The sequence below is a fragment of the Stegodyphus dumicola genome, chromosome 5 (genome assembly GCF_044657685.1).
Source record: "Stegodyphus dumicola isolate Sdum_Otavi_A_Nest chromosome 5, ASM4465768v1".
Classification (NCBI taxonomy): Eukaryota; Metazoa; Arthropoda; class Arachnida; order Araneae; family Eresidae; genus Stegodyphus; species Stegodyphus dumicola.
In genome coordinates, this window is record NC_140772.1 from 21,628,851 (window position 1) to 21,643,847 (window position 14,997).

General features: G+C 32.9%; 1 protein-coding gene across 2 annotated transcripts in view; it reads right to left on the reverse strand.

Annotated features, from left to right (window-relative positions):
• Positions 1-7,382: 7,382 nt before the first annotated feature.
• The window catches only part of mh (DNA-dependent metalloprotease SPRTN), a 47,167-nt gene continuing 39,552 nt past the window's right edge, over positions 7,383-14,997 (reverse strand). Inside the window, exons 5-8 of one of the 2 annotated variants that reach the window (XM_085816497.1) lie at positions 12,346-12,420; positions 10,179-10,422; positions 9,318-9,743; positions 7,383-7,912 (exon numbers count right to left, since the gene is read on the reverse strand). In XM_085816497.1, the coding sequence (XP_085672623.1) occupies positions 7,644-7,912; positions 9,318-9,743; positions 10,179-10,422; positions 12,346-12,420 (1,014 nt within the window). In that variant the 3' untranslated portion in view covers positions 7,383-7,643. The remainder of the gene's footprint in view (positions 7,913-9,317; positions 9,744-10,178; positions 10,423-12,345; positions 12,421-14,997) is intronic. The other variant, XM_085816496.1, reaches the window with a different exon arrangement.

Sequence of the window (14,997 nt, forward strand, 5' to 3'; positions counted from 1 at the left end):
AGTTTAGCGTGAATGAGTCAATTAAGGTTGTAATTCTTATGTGGGTAGAATGTCACATGGGTACCGATGTTTTTCTCTTGGATGCGGGGAGTGTCTGAGAGTGCTAATAAGGCTATTACTGTGGGTTTGTACTGAATAAAAGAAGTTGACCGATAATCGTTTACTATACTGTTGAATAAGTTCGATTCGAAGGTCTCTGTGAATATAGATGTTTGGAATATACCAAGGAGCATTGATAATTTCTCGTATAATTTTATTTTGTAGAATTTGTAATTGTTTAATATTGGTTTTAGCTGCATGTCCCCAGATCGATGCTGCATAAAAAAGGACTGGGCGAAGAATGGAGCGGTATAGAATTAATTTGTTTGTAGTAGTTAAGTTGCTTTTTCTACCAAGAAGAGGTCGCATAGTAGCTGTGGTGATTTTAAATTTTTGTACTACGGACCGGAAGTGGGTTCTGAAGGTAAGTTTTTGATCAAAGGTGACTCCAAGGTATTTGGTTTCATTAATCCAGTCTATTTCTTCGTCAAATATTTCAGGGGGTGGAGGATAGTATTTCATATTTCCGTTACGGAAAATTATTGCCTTAGTTTTATCAGTGTTAATTTTAATCCTCCAAAGGGTGAGCCATTTTTCCAGTTTTATGAGATAGTTTTGGAGTTGGTTTCTTAGGGCGATAACTGTGCAGGCTTTAGTAAGTATGGCGGTGTCATCGGCAAAGAGTGCAAGATGAACAGAAGGGTCTTTAGGGATGTCTTGTGTATAAACATTAAAAAGGTACGGCGAAAGTGCCGACCCCTGTGGGTCACCAGCATTGATTACTCTGGTGGTTGAGTAAGCAGTACCGATTTTGATTCTTAATGTTCTGTTGCTGAGAAAAGAGGCTATTAAGCGAATAAAATGATCTAAAAAACTGAGAGTGATTAGTTTGTAAATAAGGCCTCGATGCCATACGCTGTCAAAGGCTTTCGCGATATCGAGAAATATAGCACCGGTCGGAAGCTTGCAGTTGTAGCCTTCATTGATAATGTTGATAACTCTAAGAAGTTGGTGGCAAGTGCTATGATGATTACGAAAACCGAATTGTTCTTCTGGGAGAAAATTCATGGAAGGGTGAATTTTTTGGATGTGGAAAAGTAGGATTTTCCCAGTAACTTTAGACAGATGGCTAAGTAAACTGATAGGGCAATAGTTCTGAGGGAAGGTTGGATTTTGTTGCGGTTTAGCAAAAACAATTTTTATAGCTTGCTTCCATGAGTTAGAAAAATGAGCGAATTTGATAATGTTGTTGATTATCCTAGTTAGGCAGGTAAGAGCGTCGATCGGAAGATGCTTCAGTGCTTTGGTCGAGATGCCATCGTGCCCTGGGGCTTTCTTCGTTTGTAAGGCGCTGATGGTGTTGGCAACCATTCTTGGGGTAGTCAGGAAAGTGAAGTTGTACGGAGCAGGGGTATTAAGGAAGTTATTGACCACCTGGTTGACCCGTTCAATATGGTTATTGTCGTACGGAGTGGGATTAAGAGTGAATGTATCTTCCATATAGTCCGCAAAAGATTTAGCTTTTTCTTCTTCTGCATATGAAATTCCACTAGGTCCATGGATATGTGGAATAGGTTTATAAGGTTTCTTGAATTTGCGGGAAATGTCAAATAAGGAATTGTCCTCAGTAGCTAGGTTATTTAGGAAATTAGTCCATTTTTGGTTTTTGAAGTTCTTGATTCTTCTGTTGATTTCTTTTTGCATAGAGTTTAGTTTGTGTTTGAGTTGTGGATCCCTGGTGGTTTGCCATCTTTTACGGATCCAGTTTTTCTCTTTAATACTATTTCTTATATCGGCAGGCAGGGGGAGAAAGGCTTGTTCACATAAAAAGTATTGGTGGCTTCCTTTAAAGCAGAATTGACGCAGTTGGTAAATTTTGAGACTTCGTGTTCAAAATCTTCTTTGTTGTTGATGCATGGGTTACCTTGTATGGAGTTATTCAGAATTTCTGAGTATTTGATCCAATTTGTAACTCCTATACTTCTGTCAAGTGAGGGGAGGTATTTATCAATGGGGATTTCAAATACAATGGGGTTGTGGTCGGAAGACAGGGTTGAAATTACAGATATTGCATCTGTTAGTAATGTTATTTGAAATGAAGAAGTCAATTGTGGTGGCACTATTGTACCCGTAATGGGTGGGCTCGTCTGGAACATGAATGTTATAATTATTTGATTGAACGAGTTTAAATATGTCATTTCCTTTTTTATTAGCAGGTCCTCGGTTCCAGCAGGGGTGTTTGGCGTTGAAGTCCCCTCCGACAATGGTACAAGTATTAGAATTAAGGAGGTGAATCAATTCTTGTGCGCTGGGATTATTATTTGGTGGGATGTATATATTAGAAATTTTAAATTTTTTATGCTCAATTACAATTTCTATTGTGTTACTTTCGAAAGTGGTGCTGGGATTAGGAATTTGAGAGTGTTTTATGCTCCTTTTAACAAATGTGATGATGCCACCGCCTCTTCCTGTCTCACGATCCGTACGGTAGGTGTTATAATTAGCATAAAGTACTTTGAGCGCTGGTTTAAGGCGAGTCTCTTGTATGAGTATTACGTCAGGTTCAATTTCAATAATGAGGTTAGATAATTCATCTTTTTTATGGTAAAGACCGTTTGCGTTCCAAGAGAGGATTTTTATATTGCACCTGTTCTTGAATTTATTAGGATTAAAGATAATTTCCTATTTTTTCAATGATATCGACTACTGCGATTATTTTTGGTTTTAATGTTTTTGAGTCCTTGTATCACTATTGTCCAGATTGTTTTTAGCGAAGAGAAGTCAAAGAGGTCTGACAGGGAGGATTCTGCGGTGCTGATAGTTTCTTCTGTTGGATTTTCGTTTTGAATGGAGGTTTGAGCGAGATTTTCGTTACTGTTGATGTCAGCGGAGGAAAGTCTTGTCTTCTGTTAGTCCAGGGATTGATTGCTGGTAAAGAACTGGTTGGAACTGAACTTGTTTGTCTTTTGGTCTGGCCGGGCAATTTGAGAAGTTGGCTGGGTGAGGACCTTTGCAATGATAACATATGTCTGGCTGGTCGCGACTATGTGTGCATTCTATAGGTTTATGATTGCCTCCGCGGCGGACGCATACTCAGTCTCTGGTGCAGAGCAGGGAACTGCGATAAAATCCCTGGCATCTATAGCATTGTGGAGGGCTAGGTTTCTTGCGTAATGATTCTATTGATACGTTCATATAACCTATGCGTTTGATTTTGAATACTTCCTTATTTTCTTCTGATTTTGGTATATGTACTAAAAAAAGAGGCATTGTTTTATTTTCGTTTCTGTTTCTTAATAGTGTAATAAAGTTAACCTTGAATCCTTTGTCAAGTAATTCTCGAGTGATGGTTTGGGGATCTGTGGTGATGGGTAAGCCTCTTATTATGACTTTTAAAACTTTATCTTCGGGCAATAAGTAGGTGTGGGCTTTAAGCTTTGTTTCTTCAACTATTTTGCGAATGAATCGATGTGAGTCAGAGTCTGCAGGCTGTATTTCAAGGCGGCGTCCTTTTAAGGTGCCAGTTACCTCTTTTCCGGTTTACTTTTTTAAGTTTTTTAAGAATTCATCCGCTTTTGGTACGTCATCTACGACAATAATGGGCACTTTATCAATTCTGCTTGTTTTGGGGCTGGAGTTTGGTTTTCTATTTGCGGGAATGGTGTCACTTTTGTTTGGTTGGTCTTTTGGGGTGGTAGTGAGCCGAGTGGCTGATTCATCTTCGTTGTCCAAATGCATGTCGTCTATTTGGTTCTGTAATTGTTTATATCAACTGCTGGTTTTGAGGGAAGGCTCCTCATCGGAGTCAGAATCCGTTTGTCTATGGCGCAATTTTCTTTTTCTTTGAAACCACTAGTGGATTGAAGTATGCCGCAGAAGTTTTTAATCTCTTCAAATTGTTTAGCGAGCTTTTCGTTAGAGGTTTGCAATTCGTTTATTTTTGCATTGACCATCTCGTTTTCCTGCATACACAGTTGATTAATGGCTTTTACAAGGAGAAAGTTTAGTTATTTTTAACACTAGCGGACATAATCACATTTGGGTCGTTACGGATATCTTCCACCAAGGATCTGGTAGTTTCGACGTCATTGGATAAAGTAATTTTGTGACTTAATATTTGGAGAACGTTGGGTTCATCATTGAGATGTCTCGTGAGGATTTTCTGAGTTTGGAGGTGAATTTTCCATGTTTGTGTTATTATTAGTTACATTTATGTTTGTTGCGTCATATTGATTAATCATGTGAGGCAAATAGGTTGGAAAAAAGGCTGTACCCGAAGGTACCCTTATCAGCACGGTGAATAAAGAGAATCAGAAGAAAGAATAAAATACGACCTGTTTTATCCAGCGAAGGATGTAGCAGTGGAGTTAAGGCGACTCTTCTGCGGGGCAAAAGCCAAAGAAAAAAACAACCCAGAGCCCATGAGGCGAGGTCGATGAACTTGGTACAGTAGCAGGGGTGGCAGCAATGCAAGGATAAGACGTCTATCTCGAACGCTGTCCCACCTCGGAATAATATATAATGAATAATATAAACTCCATCTATTATAACCTCCCGTCCACTCTGACATATACACGTAAACATGAGTCTAAATCCTCATGGAAAAATAATTTCTTTTACATTGGCTTTTTAACTGTTTTTAATTTTCCCATTTCTTTTTGCAGTTCGATAGTATCTGCAATTAATTTGGTTTTGGATTCTTGAAAGAATTCTTCTGGAGCTTCAGTGGTTTACAATAAATCATTTCTGCAATGAAACTTTTGATATCATGGTATTATCACGTAAAGATGCATACATACCAAGGAGTGCAGTTGGTAAATGTTCTGTGTTAGCTTTCAATCTTTCCGATGCTTTGTGGATAGTATGAAATTGTTATTTGCATTTCAACCCCACAAATAATATATAATATTCAGAAAAGTTCTCATCTGACCTGATTTCCGGTCTGTGGTCAAGCTGAATGGTACACTAAATCCATAAATCTAGTTCGCATAAAATGCTTTTGGAATTGTTTCTGTGGTAATATTTTCTATGTGTATAACTTCCATCCAGCAAGTAAAACAATCGATGATTGTTAAGTAATATTTATTCCTATTTAATGATGGATGTAGTCCGATTATATAAATACAGAAAATGCTAAATCTTTCATCAGATTTTCAGGTTCTCCAAATGAGTTGAATTTGTACCAAGTAATTTTATTTTTCTGACAACTAATGCAAGTTTTAGCCTATTCGCTCACATCTTTTTTAATATCCTTCCAAATGAATATTGATGTTAGTACTTGTTTCTCTAAAGATTTTATACCAGGATGGTCCAAGTCATGTATTTTGTGGGAAATATTCTTTTGAAATGGCTATGGTCTAAGTTGTTGAATATTTGAAGTTGAAACATCACACCAGATTATTTTTCCAGAGGATAGCAGATATTGTTTGAAATTTAAATTTTTGCTGCTATTTAGTAATTCTTTTAGTTCTTCATTATTAATTTTCTCATCCGCAATTTTATGATAATCGATGTCCGAAACTGGATATAATAATGGTTAAACGCCGAGTCTGCAACAATATTATCTTTCCCAGTTATGCATTTTAGATTTGTTGAAAACTGAGCAATATACTTGAAATGTCTTGGTGATGTTTTATCATTTTTTAATTTAAATGCAAGTATAATTGGCTAAATTTTTCGGAATTATTAACTATTAATTTAAACTATTGGAATTTCTTTCCAAGCTTTTAAGGTGTGTCATACGACATCGCAGATGCAAAATTCTTTCAATCGACAGTACAAGAGACATAACTTCATGACCAGTGTCAAGAGATTTTAGCTTTCTGTACTGTGTCTGTCATCAAAGTCTCTCGATTTCAGGAGGGCTGATGAATCAATGATCCTGTTTTCCCTCTGATATAATTCCAGATAAAGCGAATCAGATGGTGTAAAATACTACTGAAAAATTAAAGGAGGCATGGCTAATTCAGTCTGCGGATTCTTTCCATCGGAACAAGGCCCCAGAATGCTCTTGAACTCATGACTAGAGAGACCCTCGTTAGCAGGTTCCTCACATCACGAGGACTGTACCTCAATACCATAATTTTTCTGTGTATGTATATATGTAAAGAGCTTCTCATAATTGTAATAAATACATTTGCGAGTTCAAGAAGCACTTACCTGCCACCCACTTACCCACACAACCATCAACAATTAATAAGAAATAGGTTTCATGTTCTCGCTACCTGAACAAATCCCTTTTTAGTTTTACATTTCTATTCAATTTTAGACTATCCAAATTTAAATCTTAAAACTTCAGATACATGATATAATTCCCCGATGCATGGATCTTCCTTTCCTGCAGCCTTCATTAATTCTTTTCAACAATTTTTGATTTTTGAAATAATTCTTTCATATACTCGTTCCTCAAGTAAAATAAAGTAATAATAATAAAATTTTGAAAGCAAATAAAAAATCCATTTATGGAATATTATCCCTATGTGGAAAATAAAATATGGAATGGAAAAGAAATGGAATAGTTTTATACTAAGGCTGATTTGATCAATAATTAAATTTTGTACCAGATTTTAATTGCTTGCAAAATTATTTTTGTGCACTAACACATCTTAAGCCACATAATGCACAAATATTAAAATTTTGCTATTTGAACTTTTTATGCATACCGAATTTTATCTCTGCACTTATATATTCTGTATAATTCAAAACAGTAGTCAATTTTTTTTATCACCATGATTCAACTGCTGTACTGCTATGCTATGGAAGACATGTATACTATTTCTTTCCTGTATCTTCAGAAAGCGTAAAAAATGGAAGGAATCGAGTCAGAAAACCTAGGAAGTGGACAATACAAAACTGGTCATTTTGAGCATTTTAAGTAATCTAACTCTGAGAAACAATTATGTTTAGATAAATATTCAATACAAATAAACATGGAAGTATAATCTTTTTCTTCTTAACAGATGGCATATGATACATTTTAATACTGCAACAGATAAGTTTTACAAATTATAAAATAATCCACCTTTCTTAAAATTACCTGCATATGACTGTTATATTTAATAGCATATTTTACAAAGATTCAGAATTTTTGTAACAGTAAAAAAAATATATGTGAAAAAGTTTCTTTTCCACATATATTTTCACATATATACACAGTTTCTTCATACCCATGGTACTTAATTCCATCTTCAAGAGACCAAAAATTATTTTAAAAGTATTAAACTATACCTTCAGTATGTGATCCACAATAAAATTGCTTAGCTATGTTTAAGAAATCTTTAAAAAACATGATACATTAATAAAATATATTTTATTTTTCATAAATTTAATAAGATTCATATTCAAATACATACAAAAATTTAAAATAACATTTGATATAATAAATTACAAATATTACACATTAAATTATACATAAAACAAGGATTTAATATGAATACGTACATCTTTAAAAAACATGATACATTAATAAAATATATTTTATGATGAATAAATTTAATAAAATCTATATTCAAATGCATTAAAAAAACCTTTGATATAATAAATTACAAATATTACATAATATTAAATTACATATAAAATAAGCATTTAATATGAGTACCTAAAATTTAGTCTTTAATTATGCAATTATCTAAATGATTATTGATTTCTTTGTTCCAAATCATCATTGAACACACAGGACAATTTACTTTAAAATCATTGTTATCACTTGATAGTTCTTCAGAGTTCTGATTATTCTGCTTTTTTCCAGAACTAGTTCCAACTGCTAAGTCTTTTGGAAAATCATTTAAAAAATTCCGCATAGGACTCTGAAGAAGCTTTTTCTTTTCATCGAGGATTGAAGATACTTTTAAAATCTTTGTATGTGTTGGATACTCTGAAATTTAAAACCATTCAAAATATATTAAAAGTTGTTCTTAAATCAATAACAATTTTTAAGTTACCTAATTATTATCACATAGATAATAAGTATTACTCACAATAGAGTATTTTTATATTTCGACTATGAAAAAATTTTAAAATCATCTCACAAAAATTTTGTGTATGAAAAGCACCTTAAATACCTTCATGGTTAATTATATAGTCAGATAAATAAACAGGATAAAATTCATTTAATTATATTATATTAAAATATATTTTAGGTTTTCCCTCAAGTATATATTTTTTTCCAAAGGCCAGTCAGTGGGAAACTGATGTAATTTTGGCTGATCGGCCACTGACATATTATCAAGAATGTAAAAACTACAGAGTAAGTTACTCAATACAAACTATCATTTTTGCTTTAGTTTTAATGTAAAAGGCTGCTCTTGCAGCCTAGTTAGTTTTAAAGGAGTAAAATAAATATTAGTTGTTGTTAACAAAGTATGCTCTTCAATACATTTCTTTGCTCTCCCACACACATTATTTGGGAAAGCATAATAGTGACTTCTGAACAAGGTCTTAAAATGCTTTTGGCCAACACTGATCATGTTTCTAATACAGTACAAAGTCCATAACTCGGACTAGTCGGGACTTCGGAGATTCCGGATCAGGGGTTTTCTGGATTATAGATCGACAATTTGAATCTGGTAAGATAGCATGCAGAAATTATACAATTAAAAATATGAAACCGTAATTTATGAAATAAAAAGCAATTATGATCTAAAGGATATCAAAATTTACACACACACACACACACACACACACAAAAAGCTTAATATTTATTTGTTTACTTTATTACACATTTATTTCAATGTAAGTTGTTTAAGTTGCTTCGTTTTTTGTGCTAATACTTTCTCTTTAATTCTATAAACAGACATAATTGCTTGTTCAGTTACAAAGTTCCACTGTTTAAGTCCTGTAATTGCTGTATCAAGAATACCGACTAACTTGTCAATCGAAATTTTTTCGTTTTCAATAAACTCTCTGTCACTTTCTTCACTATCGGAAGCGGTGTGGCAGCTCCAGAATTGGAAACTCTTTTTGACATAATCGAAAGTTAAATCTTATTAATTTTTATAAAATTGCTCTAACAGTCTGAAAAAATAATAAGCCGGATCCAATTAGAAGATTAAGGAATAGCACAAACTGCAACATTAACTGAAATGTCTTAGAATCAGTAAAAATAATTTTAGCCTAGCTTATACCGTCCGTTACATTAAATGCGCATGCATAAATGCATTATATGCATGCATAAAACATACAAAAAAAAGTTTGCGGCTTTGAGGTTTGGATTATAGATCATTCCGGATAATGGACGTCCAGATTACAGACTTTGTACTGTATTTCATAAAAATACATACCTTTATTTTCTTGAACTTTTGTACTGTTAGAAGTTTCTGAAGCGCCAAGGCATGGTGCATTATAATTATTCTGGGAAGAGCCTGCAGTTTGAACATCTGAATTTGAAAGAGAAGCTTTACGTATCAAGAAGGGAAGAGATTTGGGTGCATTTCCAGATGAACCCAATTTGTGACCAGATCCTGAAAATGGAATAATGGTATTTTTCTTCTTTGAGAGAGAAGATGATGATGATTTTGTTGGCTGTCTATTGATACCCACAATGTTATCTTCAGCAGCAAAGATAGACTTTATTGCATTAATATTTGATACATTCATTATCTTCTCACTAATACCATTTGGATCTTTTCTTACATTCTTATCAGACTCCAGATTCTCATTTCCAAAAAAACTTCTTATATCTTTTCCAGAAGTTTTGCTCTTTGTTTCTGTAAAGTGGGGAAAATCAGAAATAATTAGAGGACAAAAACTCTTCCATTTAAATGAGAGGATTAATTAAAATAATAGGTTATGCACATTTGGTATAACTATAACATTTTACTTTTCTATCATACTTATGCAAAGTCCAGACTTATGCACAGTTGGAAGTAAATACTATTACTCTCTAAGCTAGATGGTCCATTTTAAAAAAGAAATATGCTAAATTTCAAACTTGTATATAAACTACATCTGAGTCATAAGATATAAAAGATAATTTTTAAGAAAGTGATGTTTTAATGCGATAATTCAATACTGTCTTAAAATTGTTATCAAGTGACTAATTTATGAAATAGTGATCATATTTAAACTGCACAACTAATTATAAAGTGGAAAATTGCAGATTAAAGCGGAAATAAAAAAAAAAATAAAAAATAAAAGCCTACCATCAAAAGGTATTTTTCGCTTGGGAACTCTCTTTTTACCATAGCCCTCTGGTTCTTTTATCTTTATAAATTTGCCACCACAAGTAGCTTGATGTTGAGCCCACCAGTTATCATTAGGTCCTGGGGCTCGATTCATCGCCCTCTTGACAATTCCAAAGAAAGGATGTTTGTTCTGACATGGTCCATCACACTTCCACCAATGTGTTCTGTACACTTCGACTTCATCGTGAAAATTGTGAAAAACCTATAAAAATTTAAAAGAAATGTTACATAAGAAAATGTTCAGGTAAAATTTTGAATGATTATTATAGGAAAATAGTTTATTTGGTATGTAATGTTTTATACAAAGTATACAACTAAGTGTTTTCCAACAAAATTGATAGAGAAGTTTTTAGAACCCATAAAGTTTGTAAGATAAACTGTTAATGATACTAACTCCCTAATAATGATACCAATGTCTTAATAATTCCTTAAACATGAATACTGAACAGTTCTTACAACAGTCAGTAATTACCTTAAATGATTACGCTTATCCGTTAAAAGTAATTGTTGAAGTGTTTTAAATACTCCCCTCTCTTCCTAACACTAATGAGTTATTTCAAATCTTGTAATTATGACTTCAGTGATTTAAATGAGGAATAAAATGTTGTAATAATAAACTTCTAAATAATCCACTATAATATAGTATAACAAATATAATACACTATTTTTCAGCATTATCATATTATCTGTAAATATTTGGCTAAATGTTACATTAAACATTAGACTTCCTGATAAAAAAAAAAAATTCATTTCTTGGTTATGGAGCGATCACAAAACTGCTGCTTCCACCTGCTCAGCATTTGCAAATTGTTGACTACCAAGATATTTTTTCAGCTTGCTACATGAATGAAAGTTATAAGGCTCAAAAACTGGACTGTACAAATGCTGCTGTCAAACCCTGCATCCAAAACCACTGAAGGAAACCTGTGTTCTATATGCTTTAGGAATGAAAAACAATGCTTTGCTCAAATTTCACCACCTTCTGTTTTTTTTCTGGTTGGGTGCATTCTTTTCAATGTACGGCAGAAAAAATTAACATCAATGAAAAGAATAAAGTCATTATTTAAAGTTCTTGGAACTTACTGAAGTAAGCCCTCTTTTCTTATGATGCCAGTGGAACATATATCTTTGAATTCCTGACATAAAAGTTCTAAGTAAATCTTCTGCAGCCTAACAGCCAATAATCATCTTCGATCATCACATGTATCTTAAATTTGTTAGTGTCAACTGGTAAAAGTGTATACATAACAAAACAGCATATCTTTAGAATTTCCGATACAGTCTCGCATGCGATTATTATTTATTTTTTTCCTGTACAGTGTTGCCTTTGCTTGCTTTGAAATCGTTGAATTTGTTAATTAAAAATCCATTAACGGTTTACAAAATTTGAAATAGATAAAACAAATTTGGGCTTCCAAGATCCCATGTTCAGTTGGAGGATTACGCTATTAAAAATTTGATGGCTCTAGGTACCATTGTTTTTATATACCATTGTTATTATATAATGCTAACAATATTCGTGCAGATTCTTCATTATTTAGTAATGGCGATAATATTTGGTGGCAACAGTTTGGAAAATGAAACGACACAAAATGCCGTTCGGAGACTACAGTTGTCTAACGCCTTTGTGTCTAACGCCCTTTGGGCTAAAAATGAGAGTGTCTTGGTAAAAGGAGGAAAGATGGCAACAATGTAAAGGGCTTTTGCAGTTGCTTTCATTCAATAAGGCAAGTCTATATAGGAGCTTTTATTATGAAATAAAACAGGTGTGAATTTATTGTCTTTCATATAATAATACACACATACATACTTCAAACTCATTAAAATACATTTGAACATGAATAACCATTTCTTAAAGGTAGTTGTTAAAGTCTATTCCAGACAATTCTCAACTTTGAATGAATTTTAAAACTGTAGTTATAGTAGTTGATTTATTATATCAATGAAAGAAGACAGCTCAAAAGAACTGTAAATGATACAAAACAATTAAAATATTAGATTATATTTAAAAATAAAATAACATTTAGATGCTGTGTAATACAAAAAAATTCATCATAACTAATTTATGAATATACTTCAAACAGAATAATTATTGAAATCACACACATTTAAAATGAAAGCTTACAGTAATTCTTGCTCCTGTCTCCTTATTTATTCTGTGCATATGTGACAAAAATTCCGGTCCATGCCCACTGCGATCCTAAGAATTTCATTAGAAATATAAATTTACTGTTAAAGAGACTAATATCTCAAAAACATGGCAGAAACAATTACTCAATTATAAGATGACCAAAAGAAAATGAAAGAATTTTACAAATCTTGTAAAAAGATAAATTTGATGTACACATTCATGAGAATTTTTTAAGTTAAATATATTTTAAGATAGATTAAAGAAAAGGTTTCCCCCCTTTGGTTTACCCATATGAAATCCGTCTACAGTGAAATTTCTTTAATACAGACGAACAAAAGCTAGAAATTTAAAATTTAAATAAAATACCTTTATAATATGACAACATATTTAAAATGAAAATAAGTAAGTGTAACCCAATGTAATTTTATAATAAAAAACATAACACATTTTAAAAATGGTAAACACATGCTAAATAAAAGAAGTAATTAATCAAATGAGCAACAGTTGTCTTAAATATCTGAAAAAATATAGTTATTATTGTTAAACAATATATTTACTTTTTCCAACAAAATTATGCATTAATGCATAATTGTGCAGAGAAGCAATAAATCCTCATTCTTGTACATTACAATATTATTTATTTAATGTGATGATGTAGTTTGATTAAAAAGATAAAATGTCAGTGTGCTTAATATTTTGGATATTTATCTTTACGTACATTCTAATGTGTAAGATAAAATTTTCATTAAGGTCATTTAACTGAGATGACAAATTCACAGTGCAGTAAGAGCAAATTTAGAACACAGCAGTTTTGATTATATTAAAGATTTTAAGCTTCTGTTAACTATTTTATATAATGCTTATATCATGTTCCATAACAGAAGAGTAAATCTCTTGAGAGATAATGATATTAAAAAATTAAAATTTCCTTAAGTTATTTCAAAGCACTTGTCAATATTTTAAAACTACAATAGAAGTCCAATTATCTGAAGTATCTGCTTTTGTTCAAGGTCACTTAAAATTAAGTTGGCTGTTAATTTTATTTACATGTTTTTATTTTTTTTCCATGACTTCAATAATACAAACATATTTTAAAAAAGCTATGCAATTAGATGAAGACCATATTTTATCAGGTTATTACAAAAACCATTTATTTATGGTCCAATAAAAATTTCATACACATTCACATTTAATTCATTAACAGTTCCTCACATATCATTCAATAAATTTATATAACATTGTAGATTTGGCAATACCAAGTACAATATGAAACTAATATTAATATTTTGCAAATATACATCCTATAAATATTAACAGAAAAAATCTCCACTGTTTTTCATTTATCAGTCATTCCTTTACCATAACATATAGTTCATTTCTAAAAATACATCAAACAATTGTGGTAATACTACACCTATATTTTCTCCACGCAAGGAGATTTTGTAATATGATATGCAATATAATTATATTCAATTATTTTCAATCAGCCTTTTGATGCAAGTCATGATTTTCTCTAAAAATTTCTTATAATTGAAAATAAATAACTTTTCCCCTCTTGATTTAAAGTGTATTTAAAATACACTCATGTCCATAAATTAAGGATAATGCAAAATCAGGCAAAGGAAGAGTTAGAAGCACACCAAATTTGGCTTATTTGTAAAGCTTATTTATTAAACAAAAGGTAAAAAGCAAAAAAGATGCTATATGTTTGATATTATTAAAAAAATTAGCGATATTTTCTCCCTGGAGGAAATTACAAAAAAAAAAAAAAAAAAAAAAAAAAAAACCTATTTACAAAAAACCAATATTACATGGTTGGTATGATTGTTAATACATTGTATGTTTCCCAGATGATGCAATACAGTCCGTACAACGCCTAGGCATGCTGAGTATCAAATTATCGATCTGATCCTGGGGGATATTACACCACTCAAAAAGCAATGCTCTCCGAAGTTCCGGTAGACATGTAGGAGGAGGTTGACGGGCTGCAACACGTCGGCGAAGCACGTCCCACACGTGCTCTACTGGATTCAAGTTTGGTGAGAATGCTGGCCAGTCCATACAGGTGATATCCTCCGATTGAAGGCATTCGCTTACGATGTTTGCACGGTGAGGACGGGCGTTGTCATCCATAAACACAAATTGTGCGCCTATGGCGTCCCGAAACAAACGTACATGTTGTTCCAGAATGACGTCCCGATAGATTTGGCTTGTCATGGTTCCATTTGAACATGAGGTCAGTTCTGGAACCCAGAATAATTCTACTTCAAACGAGCATTCCTGCACCACCGTAACGGTGTCATTAAAAGATGTTTTCTAGGTGGTAACGGGTACCTGGAGCTCTCCATATGAAAGTCCGGCGAGAATCAGACTGCAAGCGAAACCTGGACTCGTCGGAAAACATCACACAAGCCCACTATTGCGTTGTCCACAATGCATGCTCTCTACTCCAGGCTAACCGCAGGCGACAATGGGTTGCAGTAAGTGGAACGCATCTGACAGGTCTACGAGCATATAGACCAATCTGCCCTAAGCGTCTGTACACGGTGTGCCTTGAAATTGTCGTACCAGTGGCTGAAGAGAGCTGACGATACAGGTCTGAGGCTGAGCTCCGCCTGTTTCTTTTGGCAGTAACTGCCAAATACC